The following is an 18814-nucleotide window of genomic DNA, read 5'->3' as shown; positions in this document are numbered from 1 at the left end:
CTACTGATCGCTCTCGCCAACTTCCACAAGTCTGGCCCCACCCGATGATGCGCCGCCGCCCATCCCCTCCACTCCGTTGCCATTCTCTTCCTTCGCCCCCGCTGGGCCAGCTGTCGTCTCCTTCTTCCGACCCCCGGCGTCCTTGGCAGAGGAGACAGTGCGGAGCACGGAGTCCTCGCCGAGCAGCTCGCAGAGCTCGTTGAGACGTTCCTGCATGCGAGGCATGCCAGCCAGCTGGGCCTCCAGGCGCTGCTTCTCCTCGTTGAGGCTCAGACGCGTCGCCGTGTTCAGCTCCTCCAGGCGCCAGTTGCCCGTGCCATCAAACTGCAGCAGGTGGGTGTGGTACTTCCTGCCATGACAAGAATACAAAACAACTGTCAAAAGGACTATGTTCTCCTGGTGACTCCAGACATTATCATTGTCACTGCTAATGATAATATGATTACTACTGGTAAACACCATATGAGTATATATATTTCTCATAAATTAAACTAAACAAAGAAGAGATGTCTCATCTTATTTATGCTAGTAGTCGATCCACGATATGAGTTTAAATTTAAAGTTAACTTTTCGTCATGATGATATTCTTCCATTGTAAAAATGCCCACAAAGAAGCTCAAATTTGAGATTCTTGTGGATATCACATCATCAATTGACTAGAGAAACCAACATTCAAATTTTGTGAAGTTGTTCTGGCAGAGTTTGCTAATATTTTCCTGGAGTTGTTGCGAGTGGTTGATTGCTTTTATCTATCAAAAGCAACCATAGAGTATCGATGTTATGATGTCACATTCTTTTGTCATAGTTTAGTGCTGGTTCTAAACAAGCTATCATTACACAAGGCTTCCAGCAGTGGACTTGAAACCAGGTACACGCTTTGTTAGCCTCTGTTGTGTTCACAGATATATGGGCTATGTGAAACTGTTTAGAACTAGTTTCCATGGCAATGAACGTCAACTTTGGTATTCTTGCTTCACAGAAGCAGACTTTCCCTTTCAATTTGAAATACTTGATTATTTGCAAAAGCACACAAATCTCACTTGCAATAGTATCTGCTAATTTCTAAGTGCAAATAATCTTCTTTTGCCAGTTTTTTTCAGAATGTTGTCACAGTCAGACGATTCTTGCCAACAGACACTTACGTAGTGATGTTTTGTTTCACCTTTTTTGTTGTTGGAAATTCTGGCACTGAATGCCGATTGACCACTGACTATAAAGCTTATGAATGACCAGAGACAAACAAGAGATGTTAACTGACCAGAGGGACGGTCTGTGGGTGATGGTCAGCATGATGATCCCGGCATCCTTGGCCGCCTGGAAAATCTTCCCCTCAACGTCGATGCTCACAGCGCTGGTGCACTCATCCAGGAGGGCAAACTTGGGTCTGAAATACCATCAAAAATAATCTGGTCAGTTTTGACTGCCCTGCTGGCCATCCTAGAGAGCTGGGAAACGTGTTGACCTCATGGAGTACTGCAGATACCAGTCACCCCCTACTTTACACTGTATGTACCGGTACTTATAGTAGACAAGTGAGCTGTACAATGTTTAATATGTGTGATTGGATATTGCACTTTATAGTACTTCAAATCATTTTAAGGTGCCTTGGATTGGAGTGTACTTTGCTGAGGCGTTTAGATGGTTCTTCCATGATTGATTTATTCAGTATTTTGTGGTCAAAAGGAAGGTTATACACACATTTGCTGTGTATCGTCATGTCTAAACACACATGGTAAAAGTCAAAGAGAAAGAAACACTGATGAATGCACAAGCCAATACACTAGCAACAAATGAAGCACTGACAACTACAGAATTTATAACCATGCTTGCAACTACTTCAAGAGTATCTCAATAACTAAACAATGTCAGAGAGTGAAAGACAGAAAGGGAATGAGTAACAGAGACAGACAGACAGACAGACAGACAGACAGACAGAGATAGGGCCACGAATAGAACATACACTGCCAAACCAGAAAAAAAAAAAATTCATCATACATAAAGATGCTTTACATCATTTCTATCTTTTTTTTTCAGCCAATGTTTCTACTGATAATGACGCTATATGAATGTTGTTTCATCATCATCATCACCATCATCAACACACAGCAAATAATGGAATTCTAATCCTTCTACTACATGAGATGGAGACACGCCCCTCGTCTCTCTGACTTACTTGTGGTAGAAGAGTCTTGCCATTCCCATCCTCTGCTTCTCTCCACCAGAGAACACATCTTTCCAGTCATTCACTGCATCCCAACCTGAGATGAACCACCAGGTAGAAAATGATGCCACATTGAAATGGAATGTACATTAATAACTCATTGGTGGTTTGGTCATTGCTATACCAGTTTTATGCAAAACTGTGCTATTTCTGCAAATAATTGCATAACTACGATAGCTTCATCTTCTATGTCATTTTTCAGTACATGTAGGTGTTGCTACATTTTACTGTATGGTCATCGACCCTGATTTATGAATACATTACACATCTGTATACTTTTTCACATCATATCCACTTTCTGAGGTGAATATCTCTTCGTCTATTGATCTGCAACCAAAATTTGATACTGCATTAAATCTGTATTTTCTCGTATCCTTTTTTAAAGTCATTACAACACCATCTCTCCCTACCCTTAGAATATAACAGCTCCCATACATTGTACGAACATTCCTGTCTAATAAAATAAGATTATTTGAAGAGGCTTGCTGCTACATTTAATTGAGCTTTCCAAAGATGTTGATACAGATTACCAAGTACTATGACATCAAAGAAAGTGACAGTAATACATCACTTTTTCAAGTAGATCTCAGTCTTATTTCAATGGAACTTATGATAGGGTTGTTCTCCGCACACAGTCAAACACTGTAACAACCATTACCTTGCCACATGAGTATGACTGTACAGATCTGAGAAACCAAGTTACTTCTTGTTCCATTCAAACAGCAACACAATGTGAAGCAAATCAATTGTAGTATGAGAGTGGACACAAAATAGTCCAAATCTAAAGCTCACTGATTAAGCCCTATACATAAGAAAAGGGCTAGTACACAGGAAGTTTCTCTAAACATATACGAACTCAGCTAATGCAGAGATATGAGTGAAACACAGATCGACGAAAATCAGACATTCTGTTCAAAAGACATGAATTTCAAAGTTTTGCCCTCCAAGACGGCAACTCTTCAACATTTTCTAATGTCAGGATTGTACAAAAATTATTCAGAAAATTCAACAACGAAAGACCCAAACTTGTCTATGACATGGGAATAATTCTTAACCTTGCTCCGCCATGTGGCATGGAGAATATTTGCCTTCACATTACTCAGTAACAGGTCAAAGATGTGTACTCTCACTGTAAAATTAAAACCAAAGCAAATTCTTTGTATATTTTCTAATAATGTTGCACTTCTCTGAAATAAGAAATTGTGGAAGAGTTCCCATATATTGAGGGAAGCACATGAGATCATCAGAAACTTCAAAACTTCATCTATGCATTCATCAAATCATCCAATTTTCCTAAACTGTCACTGGGCATTGCACTAATCCTTCTGCAACAGCTGCATCCACATGTTTGCTACGTGAGGAAACTCTCCTTCCTTCAATGTCTGCAAAAATGCATACCGCCCTCTCTGGTGACAATGTGCTGCAGGTGAACGATGCCAAGGATGTTTTCCAGGTCTGCGTCTGTCATCCCTTTCCCAGCCATCTCCTTGGGCGTGTCAGGGTAGATCACCTGGTCCCTCAACGAGCCCAGTGACATATAGGGTCTTTGCAAAACAAGCACAGAGAGGAAGAAAGCATTGTTAATCCATGAGTGCTACTATTACCGTAAAAGTGAACATTTTCGCATGACCGAGTAAATTTTTTTGTGCTCAGCTGGGTTAAACAAATTTTGTTCGTTTTTAATTCCAAGAAAGCAAAGAGATAAAATATCATCACATACAACAAGCAAAAGTATTTGTGCGCTCTTATTTTCAAGCTAGTTTCTTGTTGTGCAAAATGTGCAAAAATTTATACTTTTACAGTATAGATATCTGAAATACACATGCTTCAAAAACACAACGAGAAAAATTCGGCATATTCTTTAATATTAAACACAAAATGCCGAAAAAGGTCTTCATTCACAATTGCCAATGGGACTGGTGGTGATGAGGGGTTGCAGGGCAGGGGACTACTCTATGTTGTAAAAGAGCTTCTATTCCAATGAAATTCTATGGATAGTTCCTGGTTTGTAAGTGTAGGCAGACCTGCTTTGGTTTCTATGTGCATATAATGAGAATCTTTCAATAATATAGTTTCAAAAGAACGTGAGGGGAATACACTGTTATGACCTTTAGTAGCTTGATACCTAGAGCACTGCAGGGCTTTTTGGCTCATATTTGCTACATGATTCGGCATGCCAGAACCTGGGGTACCGTCATACCCCAGGTTACTGCAATGTGTAGCACAATTTCAAGTTATTAGGGTGTACAGTTACACACTGCTATCATGGCATCCTGGTTTAATAAAAAGACTGGGGGGGGGGGGGGGCCTAAAAGGCCCCCCCCCTCAACATTTGGCGCGATTACTCTGCAACACGCAGTGCTCTCGCCGCGATGCTCTATGACTTTTTTCTTTCGAGTTTCCCGCACATTTTGACACCAAATTTGTGATGCCCGGGGGTACGGTTCTGAAGTTACATAACTTTTTGTACATGCACGTGAGGCCGAAAACGGCTCAAAAATGTGATTTTGTGTACAAAGTCAATGCAAATTGAGTTTTTTCACATGGTTCATATAAATATGCTTATTTTTACTTTCAATGGCTAAAATTAATTTGTTTTAGAAGTATTATGCTTCAAAAAGTGTCTGCCACAAATTTTGTTAAAAAAACAACAAAAACAAAAGGTTGAAAAAACAGAGAAATACATAAGAAATTCATGAAACAATAAAATAAATAAGAAATTAATTTTGATACCGAATTTTTTTTTCACGTACATTTGCTAAGAATGCCACAAAGAATAATTCCCAGTCTTTCGAGCTACCAAAATAGCCCAGTCTTTTTAGGGTTAATATCAGCAATCAGCAATAACAATCCAAATGCCAATTTATCCCTGTTATGTGTTTAACATAACTAGAAAAATGGTAATGATTTTTAAACATTTTTGCTGAAAATGTTATATTAATTGAATGAAATTCAGGAAATTACAAGTTTAATCGACAAACTGGGCTCATTATCATTCATTTCGTTTGTGGACTGATAATGCACAGTGCAGTCTGGCCCTGCTGGTGTCGAGCTGCAACATGCATGCACTCCCTACACCACTACCATAACAGCAGGGCATTAGCATTACTCTATCTGGCACTTTAATTAGAGAGAGGAGTAATTAAAGTAATCAAATTATGGATTTTTTTTTTTTTTATGTACTGGCATTCATTAATTGTTGCATTAGGATTACTAACACAACAAAACCTTATTGCATAGAGCATCAGATTATTACATTTACTAATTTTTCGGTAACCCAGGGCACAGTACTAAAGTATAGCTGGTGCCACATGGGTATCAAATATCGCACTCTATGTAGACTGCAGACACCCAGCCCTAACATCTCTTCCTTCCAGTGCAGACTGAAGAACGTAGCCAATGATCAATAAGTATTTTGATCATGTGTATGTGTATGCATTGTCAGTTTGTGTAATACAAACTCAATGTAGCGGCTGTGCACATGGGTCAACTTCCCAGACACAAATTGTAGGCTGGTCAGAACAAGAATACTGATGTGACCTTGCACTATAAAAGAACACAAAAAAAAAAAAAGAGTTGCCAAGCAAAACGTCATTGTTCAGGTCAAATATGAAAAAGAATAGATTATCAGCTCTAAAATCATATCCTCAACTTTGTTCCTGACCCACTAGAGTAAAAAAAAAAAAAGAAATGTAACTCCAAGAAAGGTACTTTAGAAGAAAATGACTTCCAAATTTAGGGTGTATTGAAGTGTGCAGACCTATACCACATTGTATGCGGGACAAAGAAAGGATTTAAAACCATAGCAACTGCTATACAGAACTGATCAGATTATCCTGAAACCAGGACTGATTGCCAAAGTAAATCTTATTCATAATTGTAGCAGTGAATTACTGCTATTGATTGGGGGTTTTATGCCCACCCCTCCCTTGCATTACACATGATGTGCACAAGCAACAGTGTGCCTTGAATGAAAAAATGTGTGTTGATTTCACTGCATCAATGATTAAGAACTTTATCCTTTGAGCGGCTTGCCAACAAAAGACCACAAAGGAAGGTGTGGGGAGAGAGAAGGTACCTCTGGGGGATGAAGACCATGTCGTGGGGGTCAGGCTTGACCAGCTTGCCCCGGTAGACAGGCCAAAGTCCAGACAGGATTCTGAAGAGAGAGCTCTTGCCGCAGCCATTGGGTCCAGTGATGAGCAGGTGCATCCCAGGGGACACCTGAAAACAAGATATGGAGACGCTTTAGCCATTATCTCTTGGATAGAAATACGTTTTAATTGGCTTCACATGTGACATACCGCTTAATGAAGACAATGGCTTATTACCTGGCCTTGTCTCATAAAGCACTTTACAGCCATTACAAATCACAACATTTGCACTAGTGGTAGCAGCTAGGCAACAACTTATTGTCGCCATGGAAGATGAACCCCAATAACAGCAGTAATTGTAAAAATTGCTTTATATAGAAACTTTCCCCGAAGTGGGCACCACATTATGCAAATGCATATGTACATGAATACTTCATATTCAAGCACGCAAGGTTTACTGCCTGTGAACTGAACATGGGAGTTGTACCAAAATCAACTCCTGCATCTGGTTAAATGTGGAAGTGATAATTTTGATGACCAACATATCATCTGAAGATATTTGCATGTGACCATGCATCACAAAACCAACAATAAGTTGTACACCCTGATTTTACGTGAGGACTCAAAAATAGATGAAACGGGTCAACCTAGCCAATCTTGAGCTGTTCATGTTTTTTTCCTGACAGAACAATCCTTCTACATTATTCTAAAATTTGGGATCATAAAACTAATGGGAAATTGTGATTTTAGCAGTTTTTCTGGAACACTTCTTTGAAAGTTGGTATTAGTTATGGAGAGAATGTGTTAATAAAGCATGCTCAATTTTAGTTTAATCTGATAATACCTTCACTGTTGTCACTATGGTGGCTTACATTCCGTTCCCCCCCCCCCCCCCCCCCCCCCCCCCCCCCCCCCCCATGCATTGCACAGCTAGCGAGGCTTCGGAAGATCAAGCACTTGAATAGACCCTATACTTCAGAGCCTCTTTTCTCAGTACATACTTTTTAAGAGTGTGTGCTTTCTTTTCAATATTAAGATAGGCTAGGAGAGTTCATATGTATTGAGTTGTACATCATTTTCAAGCTTGAAGTCTGCTCTTTTCAGAATCTGCTCTCAACTAAAAATATATGTCTGTCGACTGTTGTGGGGCTTTGTGATGCAGGATCACATATAATCTTTCAAATTCTCTATAGAAGCTCCCCACTTACCCCATCCTCCACCCTCCCTCTCCCCTCAAGAAAAAAACCCCAACAACAACAACTAATACCATCAATTGGTTCCACTTACATACAGAGACTCTGAGCGATCGCACTGTGATCTATTCAACTTGAGACCAAGGATCTTTGGCAGTGCCAACTAATGTGTCACTTCTGTATACACAGAACAATGCCAGCATTAATCATCAAAGGGGTGGGGATGGGGAGAGGAATTGTAAATTATTAGACAGAAAGGTGAAAGAGGGGGCAATGATGTTTCCCTCACCCCTCTCACCCTCCCCCTTTCATACTCCAACATTCTTAATGCGTGAGATGTGTTTGCCTTGTCACGGTTTACCGCAGCTGCGTGCTGCTGAGTAGAGACCTTAATACCTGAAGTGATAAGCTGGAAATGACTTCATCCTGGTTGGGGGTAATGATGGGCACATTCTCGGCTATGATGAGGGCAGAGTCTGTGGTTTTTACTTCACCTAATTTTGTTGAAAAGAGAAGAAGAAAGAAATGCAACAAACATGGGAGAGAGATTTGTCATTTCTCCTAAACTGCAGCATGCACAGAGAAGAGAGAAATAGAAGGATATCAATTCACTCAGGTGATCAATGCTGATAACATTCATGGAAATATTTGTGTAATACATACTATCACAGACAGCATGTCACCCCTGCTGCTGTGTACACTGTTATTTTTCGCGAGGGTTTAATTTCGCAAATCACTTTTGGAGCGTGAATTGAACAACATGTGAAAATATGTAGAACTGATAGGCATTAGAGCACTCATGGTCGCCTCGGTGTCAAAATTGCGAAAACAACAACATCTTGCGAAAATATCTGTATGCGAAAATAACAGCTTACACAATATTTACTATGTGACAAATAAGCTGAATTTCAGCTTTTGAACAATTTCTTCATCATAATGATATGAGTTGACAATGATGATCAAAGCAATCATACTACATGTGTGACATAAACTTTAAAGGCAGTAGTCATGAACTTAAAAATCCATTACAATTGCAAAGAAACAAAAGCAAAAGCAAAGTAACTCTATTTTGCAGGTGAAGGGATATAAACTGTATAGTATGCAGAGGACAGCACTTACTGATATGAGAGAAAACATTATGAACCTATTGAGTTCATTGCATATCTTTATAACTGTTTTCTTGTTTTCTTGTGAACTATGCCTGCAGCCACTCCTTTACTTGAGGACAACAACAAAATGAAACCCTAGGTCTAGGGTTGCCTAGATGACTGTTGAATGAGAATACATGCATTCACTCATCTCACTCACCCCTGAGGTCGGCGGACGATGCTCCTTCCTTGAGTGCCAGTTGACCTTTGACCTTTCCATTGGTTGTCACCTTGTTGCGAATGAAGTGTCCCTTGCTGACATCTTCAAAGACTGTCAGCATATCTGACACCCTGGCACTGTAACCGGCTAGCTCGGTCACCTGGGATAGAAGACAGAGAGAGAGAGAGATTTGACAGAGAAGAGATGAACAACTGTACTTATTGCAGGATGACCAATGCATAAGAAATGCCGATGACAGTTTTTTTTTTTTTTCTTTCTTTATTGCTACCCTACATTTCTCTACACTGGTTTACAAGGCTTTGGCAGATATTTTGCAGATATCATGCTTGGCACTTACACTGTTATTACCTCCGCCAAGGGAGGAGGTTAGGTTTTCATTACCGTTGGTTTGTTGGTTAGTTTGTTTGTTTGTTTGTTTGTCCATGAGCAAAATAACTCAAAAAGTAGTTAACTTACAGGAAAGGTTGAGAATGACACAAGTACTGTTGTAAGAAATTATTAAATTTTGGCAGTGACCTGATTTTTTTTTTTAATTCATGAAGGATTTTTGATATTTTGACAGGTTGGGTCAATGAACTTGGGAGTTCAAGCTGCACATTTTTGAGGTTTTCAAACGCGCACTAAAGTGCGTGCTTCACTTTCTGCTACGGTGAGGCACTCCGCGCAGCTGAGGGTTTATGACGTAACAAAGGCTTCTATATTGGGAAATCGGGCGATTTTTCAGCATGTATACTATGGGTGGAAATCACTGATCTCTATGAAAGAGCCCAAGAGCTTTTCCCCAGTGGTGGAGAGGAAAAAAATCTCTTTGGGAAGAGCAAGATCATCTATGGAAAGTAGCTGCTTGGTGGAGGTCTGCGCTCTCAGAGTGCTTTTCTAATTATTATTTGTATGATGACAATAATAGTGTAATAGAAGTAAAGGGCAAGATGAGAGGAATTTGCATAGAAGAGGAGGTGCAAGAAAACATTATGACTTGAAGACCAACATACACTTTTTGTATGACATATGGAATTCATTGGAGTTTACAGAGAATCCCTCATGCCTCCAAGTATGTAGGATCTTCCAAAAAAAAAAGAGAATGGCATTAACAGTTACAAAAACAAAACAAAATAAAAACAAAACAAACCCAGTTAATGGTACACTAAAATTTTTTGAAATGTGAGTGAGATCTTTGTGGTGCCCATATAGCCTTGGCAATAGTACCACACTTGAAGAACTATGGACCATTTGTTTTCAGCAGTCAAGAATGCTTTATGATGTTCCATGTCATTTTGATATGAGTGTAGGAACAAAGAGTGTACCGACTGAACATACTAAGACACGTATTGTGTGTGGCCTTCAATGTAAGCTTTTTTTTTATGATGTAAGTCTACTTAAAGGTATGGTACAGTATTGGTGGAGATGAGCATTGGGCTTTTAACTTTTTGCAAGATACCAAGAAAACACTTATGATATAGTATAGAGTGTACCATTTTAAGAGGATTCAAAGTTTATTTGATGAAAATCGGGTTTGGAATGACTGAAACATCAAAAAATAAAGTAAAACAAAGCTCTTTTTCAGATACAATCTCAGCCATTTCAAAACCAATTTTCATCAAATAAACATTGAATTCCTCATAGAATTACATGTTCTTTCATATTTCATAAGAGGCTTCTTACTATCTCACCAAAAAATGTTAGAATCCTGAAATTAGGTCTGAACCAAAACTATACTATCCCTTTAACCCATTGAGGACAAGTCCCGAGTATACTCGGGCAGGGGTCTATGGGAAATGCATGTTGTAGCAAAATCAGCTTGTCCTCAACGGGTTAATAAAAATGACTGAAGTCGTGTCATCCATGTTCAATAATTCATGCACTTCCGCAGAAAGGTTATTGTTGGGGCACCGTACAATATGCAGCTTTTCTCATTATAGTGCTGGGTAGATTAGTTTTTATCACATTAAAATGTATCACAGATGTTGTGTTTATTCACTGAGTGCCATCCTCCAGAACAGAGAAAAGGGGAATAAGATGCATGTTCCCAATTATATATCAGACAATGAATAAGTCATAACATCTATGCTGACGTTTTGACACAAATCCTCTTCTTAATGTACAATGGTGAGACAGAAGTCTGTACCTGGTATACAGTGATGTTCTAGTCTCATTTCAGGGTCTGAATTTAACATGAACTGTAGACTAATGTTTTGCATGCTGTGCTACTGTACATAACATGTGTATGATTCAACAAAATTGTACATGCCTGGTGAATGTATTATACTAGTAACAATTGGGCAATGGTACTGGCCTCGTGTTAAAGGCGGCTCACGAGCCAAGCCGCCTTCAACACAAGATCCTTGAGACCAGATGGGCAAATCCTGTTTCCATGCTGTCACACTCATTTCCAGATGTAGGGCCTAATTTACTGTATGTTACCAACCGCTTCGCATTAGTGTGGGAAGTAATATAGTCATTTATCTACTAATATTGTGTACACACTGTCATACATATGGTACAACTGTATCTAGGTCCTTCATATATATGATTTATCTACAAAAATGAACGCTATGCATTACTCTCTAGAAAACATGGCATCCATGTGTGATGCTACTGTTTCCCTACATTTGTACTTAACGTAAACAGAGGAAAACTGACCAGAAATGAAGATAATTCATTATTGGAAAATTGAGCAAAGAAAATGTGATTCAATCAGGATGGAATCCGATGGAATCCCATTTTCTTTGCTCAATTTTCCTACAATTGTACTTGCCGGAATTTAATAAGCTGAAGGGACCATCTATTAATTCTGAATGAAAGATATAGAATCATGAACTCTGCTTCGGGTTTCCTTTCTTTTCAACATAAGAGATATGTAAAAGTATCTTCCTCATGAGGATGCTCTCCTCTTTTTGTTACTAATCCAAACATTTGTCCTCTTCCTTCCTCATTTCAAGCATCACTGACCGATACCTCTCATCTTGGCTTGAAATGTGTTTGAGTACACTGATTATCATACAGTATACAGGCCCGTATGACTGCGAAAGCCATTAAAGCGGCAACCTTTTCTCTCTCTCTCTCACACACACTCAATATAATAGACAAGGCTACTCATGTAATCCTACCTCAGTAAACCCATTGAAGGCTAGTCACCAGTATACTCAGGCAGGTGTCTATGGGAAATGCGTGTTATAGCAAAACCAGCCCGTCCTCAACGGGTTTTCAAATGTACATACACACACAGGACTTTTTATGTTGATCTGCATTGTACTATGGCAAATGTGATCGTCAGCCTCTGGACAACTTTAAGGTACAATGTATGGAATTTTGAATTGCAATTGACAGACAGATTGCCCTTCATTGATGTAAATAAACATCAATTACAGAGACTCCAACCCCAAGCACCTTCTGATCGGGAGATTCTCCCACCTGAAACCCCTAGCAAAGGGGAGACTCCAATTTGATGTGCGGGAAATTCCTTGTGGCTGCGGGGTCCAGGGCCCGCTTAAGGACCCTGAGCGAAGCTCTAGGGTTCTAGATGCTCTCTCGTGCTATCTAAGGCTTATTTTTCAACATACAGTGATATTAAGTAAGAAATCATTTCAAGTGGGAGACACAGAGCCAGGGCGGGAGAAATTAAATCTCAAGCGGGAGAACGGGAGATTTTGCAAAAATGGACTTTCAGCGGGAGATCTCCCGTCGAAAACGGGAGAGTTGGAGTCTCTGCAATTATTCAGTGATTTTGAGTAATACCCATGATACACACAATGGGTATGAAAAGACTGGAACCAAGGACCTCCTGCCTGTTAGACATGCATCATATATGCTAGACTGCAGAGCTTCAACCAAATAGCCAGTGATGGTTCTGATTCCTTATTTGTCAATCAATTGCAATAACTAGAAAAGCACTCGTAGAGTGCAGACCTCTGCCAAGCCAGCAACTCATTTCCACCCATACATGCATGCAATTTCATAATTTAGAAGACTTTTGTTTACATTATCAGCAGAGCACGCACTTTAGTGCGCGTATGTAAACCTCCAGTACTTACAGCTAGAACTCCCAAGTTCACTGACCTTATATGCCAAAACAAAAAATCCTTCAAAAATGCATAAAAATTCCCAGATCACTACCAAAATTCAATCATCTGTTCCTTGTGTCATTATCAACTTTTCCTGCAAGTTTCATTTACAAATGTACATCTGTTTGCAACTTTTTGAGTTATTTTGCAAACAGACAAACCAACGTCGATGATCACTTTAAAATTCCTCCTTCCTTGACAGAGGTAATAAAAACCACGTTGATGCAAGAAACAATGATTCATAATGAAAATGCAGTACCCACTGCCATAAGTAAATCGGAGACATACTTGGCTATCGGGTAAAAGCTTGGTAGTCTAGTGGATATGACACCTGGTAATCAATCAGGAGGTTGTGGGCTCAAATCACACCCAGGTACAACTGTATGTGTGCCGATGATTTTTATCATATAGCTATCATTCAAAATCATTGAAATGTGGTGTTCATTCAAGTCAATCAAAGCCAATTTGTCAATAAATTGCAACAAAAACGCCTCAATGCAAGGATCATTACATTTGAATAGAATGTTGAAGTTTCACAAAATATGTGTTTTCGTAAACTTGTTACAGTAATATTGGTGAAGGTGAAGTGATGATATCATTGTCTCACAAACCTTCACTCAAGTTCCTAATTTAACATTGGTGAAGTCAATAAGAATAAATCATCACTGTGTCATGGTCTAAAGTTTGTGGCTTCAGGAGTTGTAGTTGCTACATTATTGTAAATCATACATGTACAGTACACCAAGTAGAATGTTTATATCATAATGTATACAACTGTAATGGTACATTTACATACTGTACATCCTATTGGGAAGTTGTGAAGCCATGACTTCATGCTCACTTGCTTTAAAACAAATGGTAATGTGAAATTCACATATTCTATAACTTTCCTTTCACAAAAAAACAAACAAACTACACTTCTTATTGCTTGAGTACACAGTAGGTGTAATCTTCCTGGACTCAAACTAAGTGTAATTCAAAACACTTTTAAGTCTACAAGTTGAATGTGATCCCAATGTGTATTTTGTTAACACTGACATATCATATCACAGTTGACGATTTATTCAAGTCTTTGGTAGCATTTCTGCTGGTCAGCCACACGTGTACTGCTTTTAAGGCAAGGTCAGTTTGAAGGGATACTCACAGGACAATTAGCTCCTGTCAAATAAACTACTTGGTGATGATTGCCGATTTAAAAGCAAACTATTTTAGAGAGGCACCAACCTGCACACTGAGTACACTAGTATGATTTACAAATTCCAATATGGTAACTACCACAATTATTCAAACAAGGGCATTCTTGCCTGGAGCAACTCACTCAAACAACAACAGTGATATCTTTATTTGCTATGTTAAAAAAAGAAAAAAAAATGCAACCAAAATATACAAGGCATTCCCTAGAATGAAAACTACATTTATATCGTATTAAAATTTTCTACCCATCAAGCATACTTGCGTCACTTGCCTTGAAAATACAGTATAAGGCATAACCCACAAAACAAGAACAACAAAACAACAACACTTTGTGTCTCTGAATCTATCAAAAGCTTAGTTTTACCTTTGGGAGCAGTGATTTAAAAAATGTTCAAGATATCACCTTTGATGCATATGTGTAGGTCTGTTGTATCACAAAACATCCTACCATTTTATAAACAATTTTTGCAATAAAGCCTAAAATATAAGGAGATATCAGTATTTTTCTCATTAAACCATAACTGTAGACGGTTTAGTCTGGAAACATTTTTATCATAACTATTGTTCACATTTTGTGTATTTAACAAAACTTAACATCGATACGGATTCAAATTTATACAGTGGTTGTTTCTATCCCCTAACTCACATTTTAGAACTGTTTTAAAGTAATGGTACTAATGCTGGATTTTTGTTTCTTCTGCAAATGGTAAATTATGCCTTTAAATTCAGGTGGTTTCACACAGCACTGATGCAAATTGAAGCAGAGCGTGGTAGTGTCATCATTCATAGCACTACTTGTAGATGACGTTAAACACATCAAAAAAATTTTCTGCGCACACACTTTCTATATAATAGTAGATGAATACACACATTGTCTCATAATGAACAAAAGTACTAACCAAGTTCACACCCTATGGCGTCTGCAGTTGGTAGAGAATGCATTAATGTTGGTTATCCCTTCGAATTACTTTTTTAATGACTAAATAGTCAAGGTACTTAGAGATGGGAAATAAAGTGTTGGTGAGCATTGCTGTACTTAAAAATGCTCTATAACGAAAGATTCTGTGAGTGTAGGAATATCACTGCTTTTTCATGAGATTATGAACTACCACAAAAATGTACTTGGCCATGTTGCACTTTGAAATGCAAACACTTGTTAGCTGCATAGTTCAAAACTACAGTTTTCCATATAGATCACTGTGCATAAATTTGTAAGACTGTTTTATTATGCATCTTATACTGGCAGCTAAAATACATACCAATCTAAACAAATCAACCCCCTTTCCTTCATGTAGGCCATCTTTGCTGTCTATCTAAGGGTGGGATTTCACGGAGCACGCGAACGATTTGCGAAGGACGCGAATGGCAAAATCCAGCATTCGCATTTTAGTCTGCAAAAGATCGCCAAACAAACGTGAGGGTTCGGAAGCGTCGTCAATTGTTCGCGAATGTCGTTTTTACTTCGGCGAGAATTTCAAAAAAGTTTGAAATTTTTCGCGAACCTTTTCCGCACACTTAGTCGGGATTTGCTCGTGAATTGTTCTCGAAAGTGTCTTTAAAGCTTCGTCATATGCGCAAGACCTTCGCAAGACACGCGCGATGTTCGCAAAATGTTCGTGAAACCCCAAACAGACTCCGAAGCTTCTGAGAATGTCTCGCGTATGTTACGCGAAATCTGCGAAGTTTTTCCGATCATTTTACGACATAATCGCAAACTGTTCGCGTACCTTTTGAGACATTCTCGCGAACGTTTAGCGCACGTTTGGGGGATGTATGCCCTGTACGTTTTCTGCAAATAGAAATCGTAGCATATCTAAACATCAAACAATTATTAACAACTATAGTAACAAAAGAAATTATAGACTAGCAAAGAGAAAGAATATTTGATATACAAAAAAAAAATTTCGCAGAATATACCTAAAATCAATCTTAAGTATGTAAATTTCATTTGAACTATAGAGATTATGTGTTGGAGGAACTGCAAAAAAAAAAAAGATCAAATGCTTTACTAGTGGAGATACGTCCTAGGGGAAAAAAATGTAGGCAAACACACGATAGAGAAATGAGAGAAAACGAAAAGAGAAATAGAGGAAAGAAAAAAAATCAACTCAAGAAAGCTGATTTGAGTTGATCTTTTTTTTATTGCTTCCACCTCTCCTTGCTACATTTTCTCCCATGAAAATTTTTCGTTGTTCGCATTTCCGTCGCGTGTTCTTCGTGTACGTAACATGCTGTACTTTAGCAATGATACACACGACAATCGCACATACGTCGTGGGAACTTCGCACAAATTGCGCAAGAATAGTTTTCGGCTTCATTGTCGGAACACATTCGGAGAAAAACTTTTCCGAATGTTGGATTTTGTCATTCGCGTCCTTCGCAAATCGTTCGCGTGCTCCGTGAAATCCCACCCTAAGTACTACATTCCTAACGTTTGAATGGATTCCATTAATAAAGGTTGTTCCCATGATAGGTCATCATCATTAAACTCTTAGAGAAAAAATAAATAAATAAAAAATAAGCCACAGAAAACTTTTGGTGCAAATTGTCTATTGCACAAAGCTGACTGGAATGCCTCTGCTTCTCATGAAATTTTCACAGTACACTTACTGGTATTGAAGTTTTCGCGCATTTTGCGAAACCAGAAGCTGCCGTGAAAATAAAAGCATGCGAATATTTTTGCTTGCAATATGTACCACTATCGAATGTCTTGATTCTGAGAGATTAAAAACACACAAAATTCATCTTACCCAGCCCAGAGCAAAAAATTTGTTCATTTCATGAATTTGAATTTGAAAAAATTACTCGCACGAAAATATTCACTTTTAAAGTACCGGTACATTGTATACATTTGTATATCTGCCAAAAGATCAGTTCTTCACTTATATTTTGTTGATACTCTTTGATCTTGACCACTTACCAATGATAGACATTTAATTCTCTCCGCACAAAAGATTTTTTTCCTCTTATCTCTAGCCTTTACACCAGATAACATATATTGGACTTTTACTTACAGAAAATGTCAAGGAATTCAAGGCCAGATAAGGACATTTCAGCTAAATTTTGGTGACTTTTGACTTTGATTTTTTTTACCTATCACTACAATCAATTTATGTAAACAATTGTCTCTCATATTTACCCTTCCTGCCAAATCATACAATCACTAGACAATCCTATTTGCAGATGAAGATAAAGCTAAAATCATCATTTAGGCCAAGTTCAATGACTTTTGAACTTTGATTTTAATTCTAATCAGCACATCTGTACCTCCTGTATATCTATAGCACACCTGGGATAGGTGCCACAAAAATACATTGAGCATCTTTTTTTTTTAAAATCACGATAATGGAATGTGGAAAAGACGGACAATGTAAAAACATGCAATTCATGTAATGCCTCAAGCACCCTTTAGGGTACACGGAAAAAAAAAAAAACTACTATCAAAACATAATCCTTGAAATTTTTACACAATGCTCACGTAAGGTTATACCATGGAGTACAGTAAATTAAAAAAAAACAATAAGAACAAGAGTAAAGAAAAAACAGTAGTATTTTATAACAGCTACATTCTATGTGCAGTTGTAGCATTCAAGGCTCACATCAGCGTTATAAGTATATCCATGATTTGTGCTCACACCCCCAGTGGGCTACTCCTGGGTTTAATTGCTCCCTGCGCTTGCTCATGATACAAGATAACTACCGGTACATTGTACTAGCCGAGGTTATCTTGAAAGAGACCTATGCCCCACCCCCCAACACAAGTAGTTAATCAGCGTGCAAAGTCAGTGATAACCATGCAAAACCAAACAACTGATCACATGGCACCAACGTTTCAATCCAGCAATCCATGGTGATTCACATTGAAGAAACACCTCTTTAAACTGTCATTCACAGAAGTATGTACAGAGACAGCCCATTTAGACTTTGGAATGCACTAGTTTGTAGACCAAATACAATCCCTTCTACTTGTAACGATTCAAAGGGGGTGGCTCTAATCTGGTCAGTATCCTGCCGGGATCTCTAAATACATTTAAAGGGAAAATATACCCTGAAAATTAGTCTGTGTAAGAGGAATGAAAACAATTAGAAGAAGAGGACAGTGAAAGAGTAAATTCTGATGAAAACTGCGTAACTTATGATTTTTTTTTTAAAGTTGCAATCAAGCAAACACAAATTGTCACATGCAAGCTTGGCCCCCTAAAATCATAATTTTTCCATCAAGGACATCTAAAATTGAATTGCATAAATATATGAACAATACTATATAACACAATCATATTTTTTTTCTATACAAAGCTAGCATGCAAAAATTATGTTCTGTCATCAATAATGTCTATAGAGAGATTTTATGGAATTTTATGCACAGAGAAAGTGGCAGGTGAGCTTGCATGCTACATCATGGAGTTGTCACTTTGTGCTTGATTAATTACAACTTCAAAAGTCATAACTTTTTAAAATAGTTGTGATAGGAATTAGAACAAACTTTCACTGTCCTACTCCTTTCATTGTTTTTTTTATGTTCTGTCATCATTAATGTCTATAGAAAGATTTTATGGAATTTTATGCACAGAGAAAGTGGCAGGTGAGCTTGCATGCTACATTATGGAGTTGTCACATTGTGCTTGATTAATTACAACTTCAAAAGTCATAACTTTTTAAAATAGTTGTGATAGGAATTAGAACAAACTTTCACTGTCCTACTCCTTTCATTGTTTTTTTTTT

The 18814-nt window shown here is 38.3% G+C and overlaps 1 protein-coding gene across 1 annotated transcript in view; it reads right to left on the bottom strand.

Moving 5' to 3' along the window:
* The window catches only part of LOC139709226 (ATP-binding cassette sub-family D member 2-like), a 30729-nt gene continuing 11915 nt past the window's right edge, over positions 1–18814 (bottom strand). The window contains exons 5-11 of the mRNA XM_071621180.1: positions 8817–8976; positions 7905–8002; positions 6300–6445; positions 3620–3765; positions 2174–2258; positions 1259–1384; positions 1–349 (exon numbers count right to left, since the gene is read on the bottom strand). Of these exons, the coding sequence (XP_071477281.1) occupies positions 1–349; positions 1259–1384; positions 2174–2258; positions 3620–3765; positions 6300–6445; positions 7905–8002; positions 8817–8976 (1110 nt within the window). The remainder of the gene's footprint in view (positions 350–1258; positions 1385–2173; positions 2259–3619; positions 3766–6299; positions 6446–7904; positions 8003–8816; positions 8977–18814) is intronic.

Source organism: Diadema antillarum, unplaced genomic scaffold (assembly GCF_040938485.1).
Source record: "Diadema antillarum isolate AM-2024a unplaced genomic scaffold, OU_Dant_1.0 seq00001416_RagTag, whole genome shotgun sequence".
NCBI lineage: Eukaryota > Metazoa > Echinodermata > Echinoidea > Diadematoida > Diadematidae > Diadema > Diadema antillarum.
Note: the sequence above shows the minus strand (reverse complement) of the source record. Positions and strands in the feature narration are given on the sequence as shown.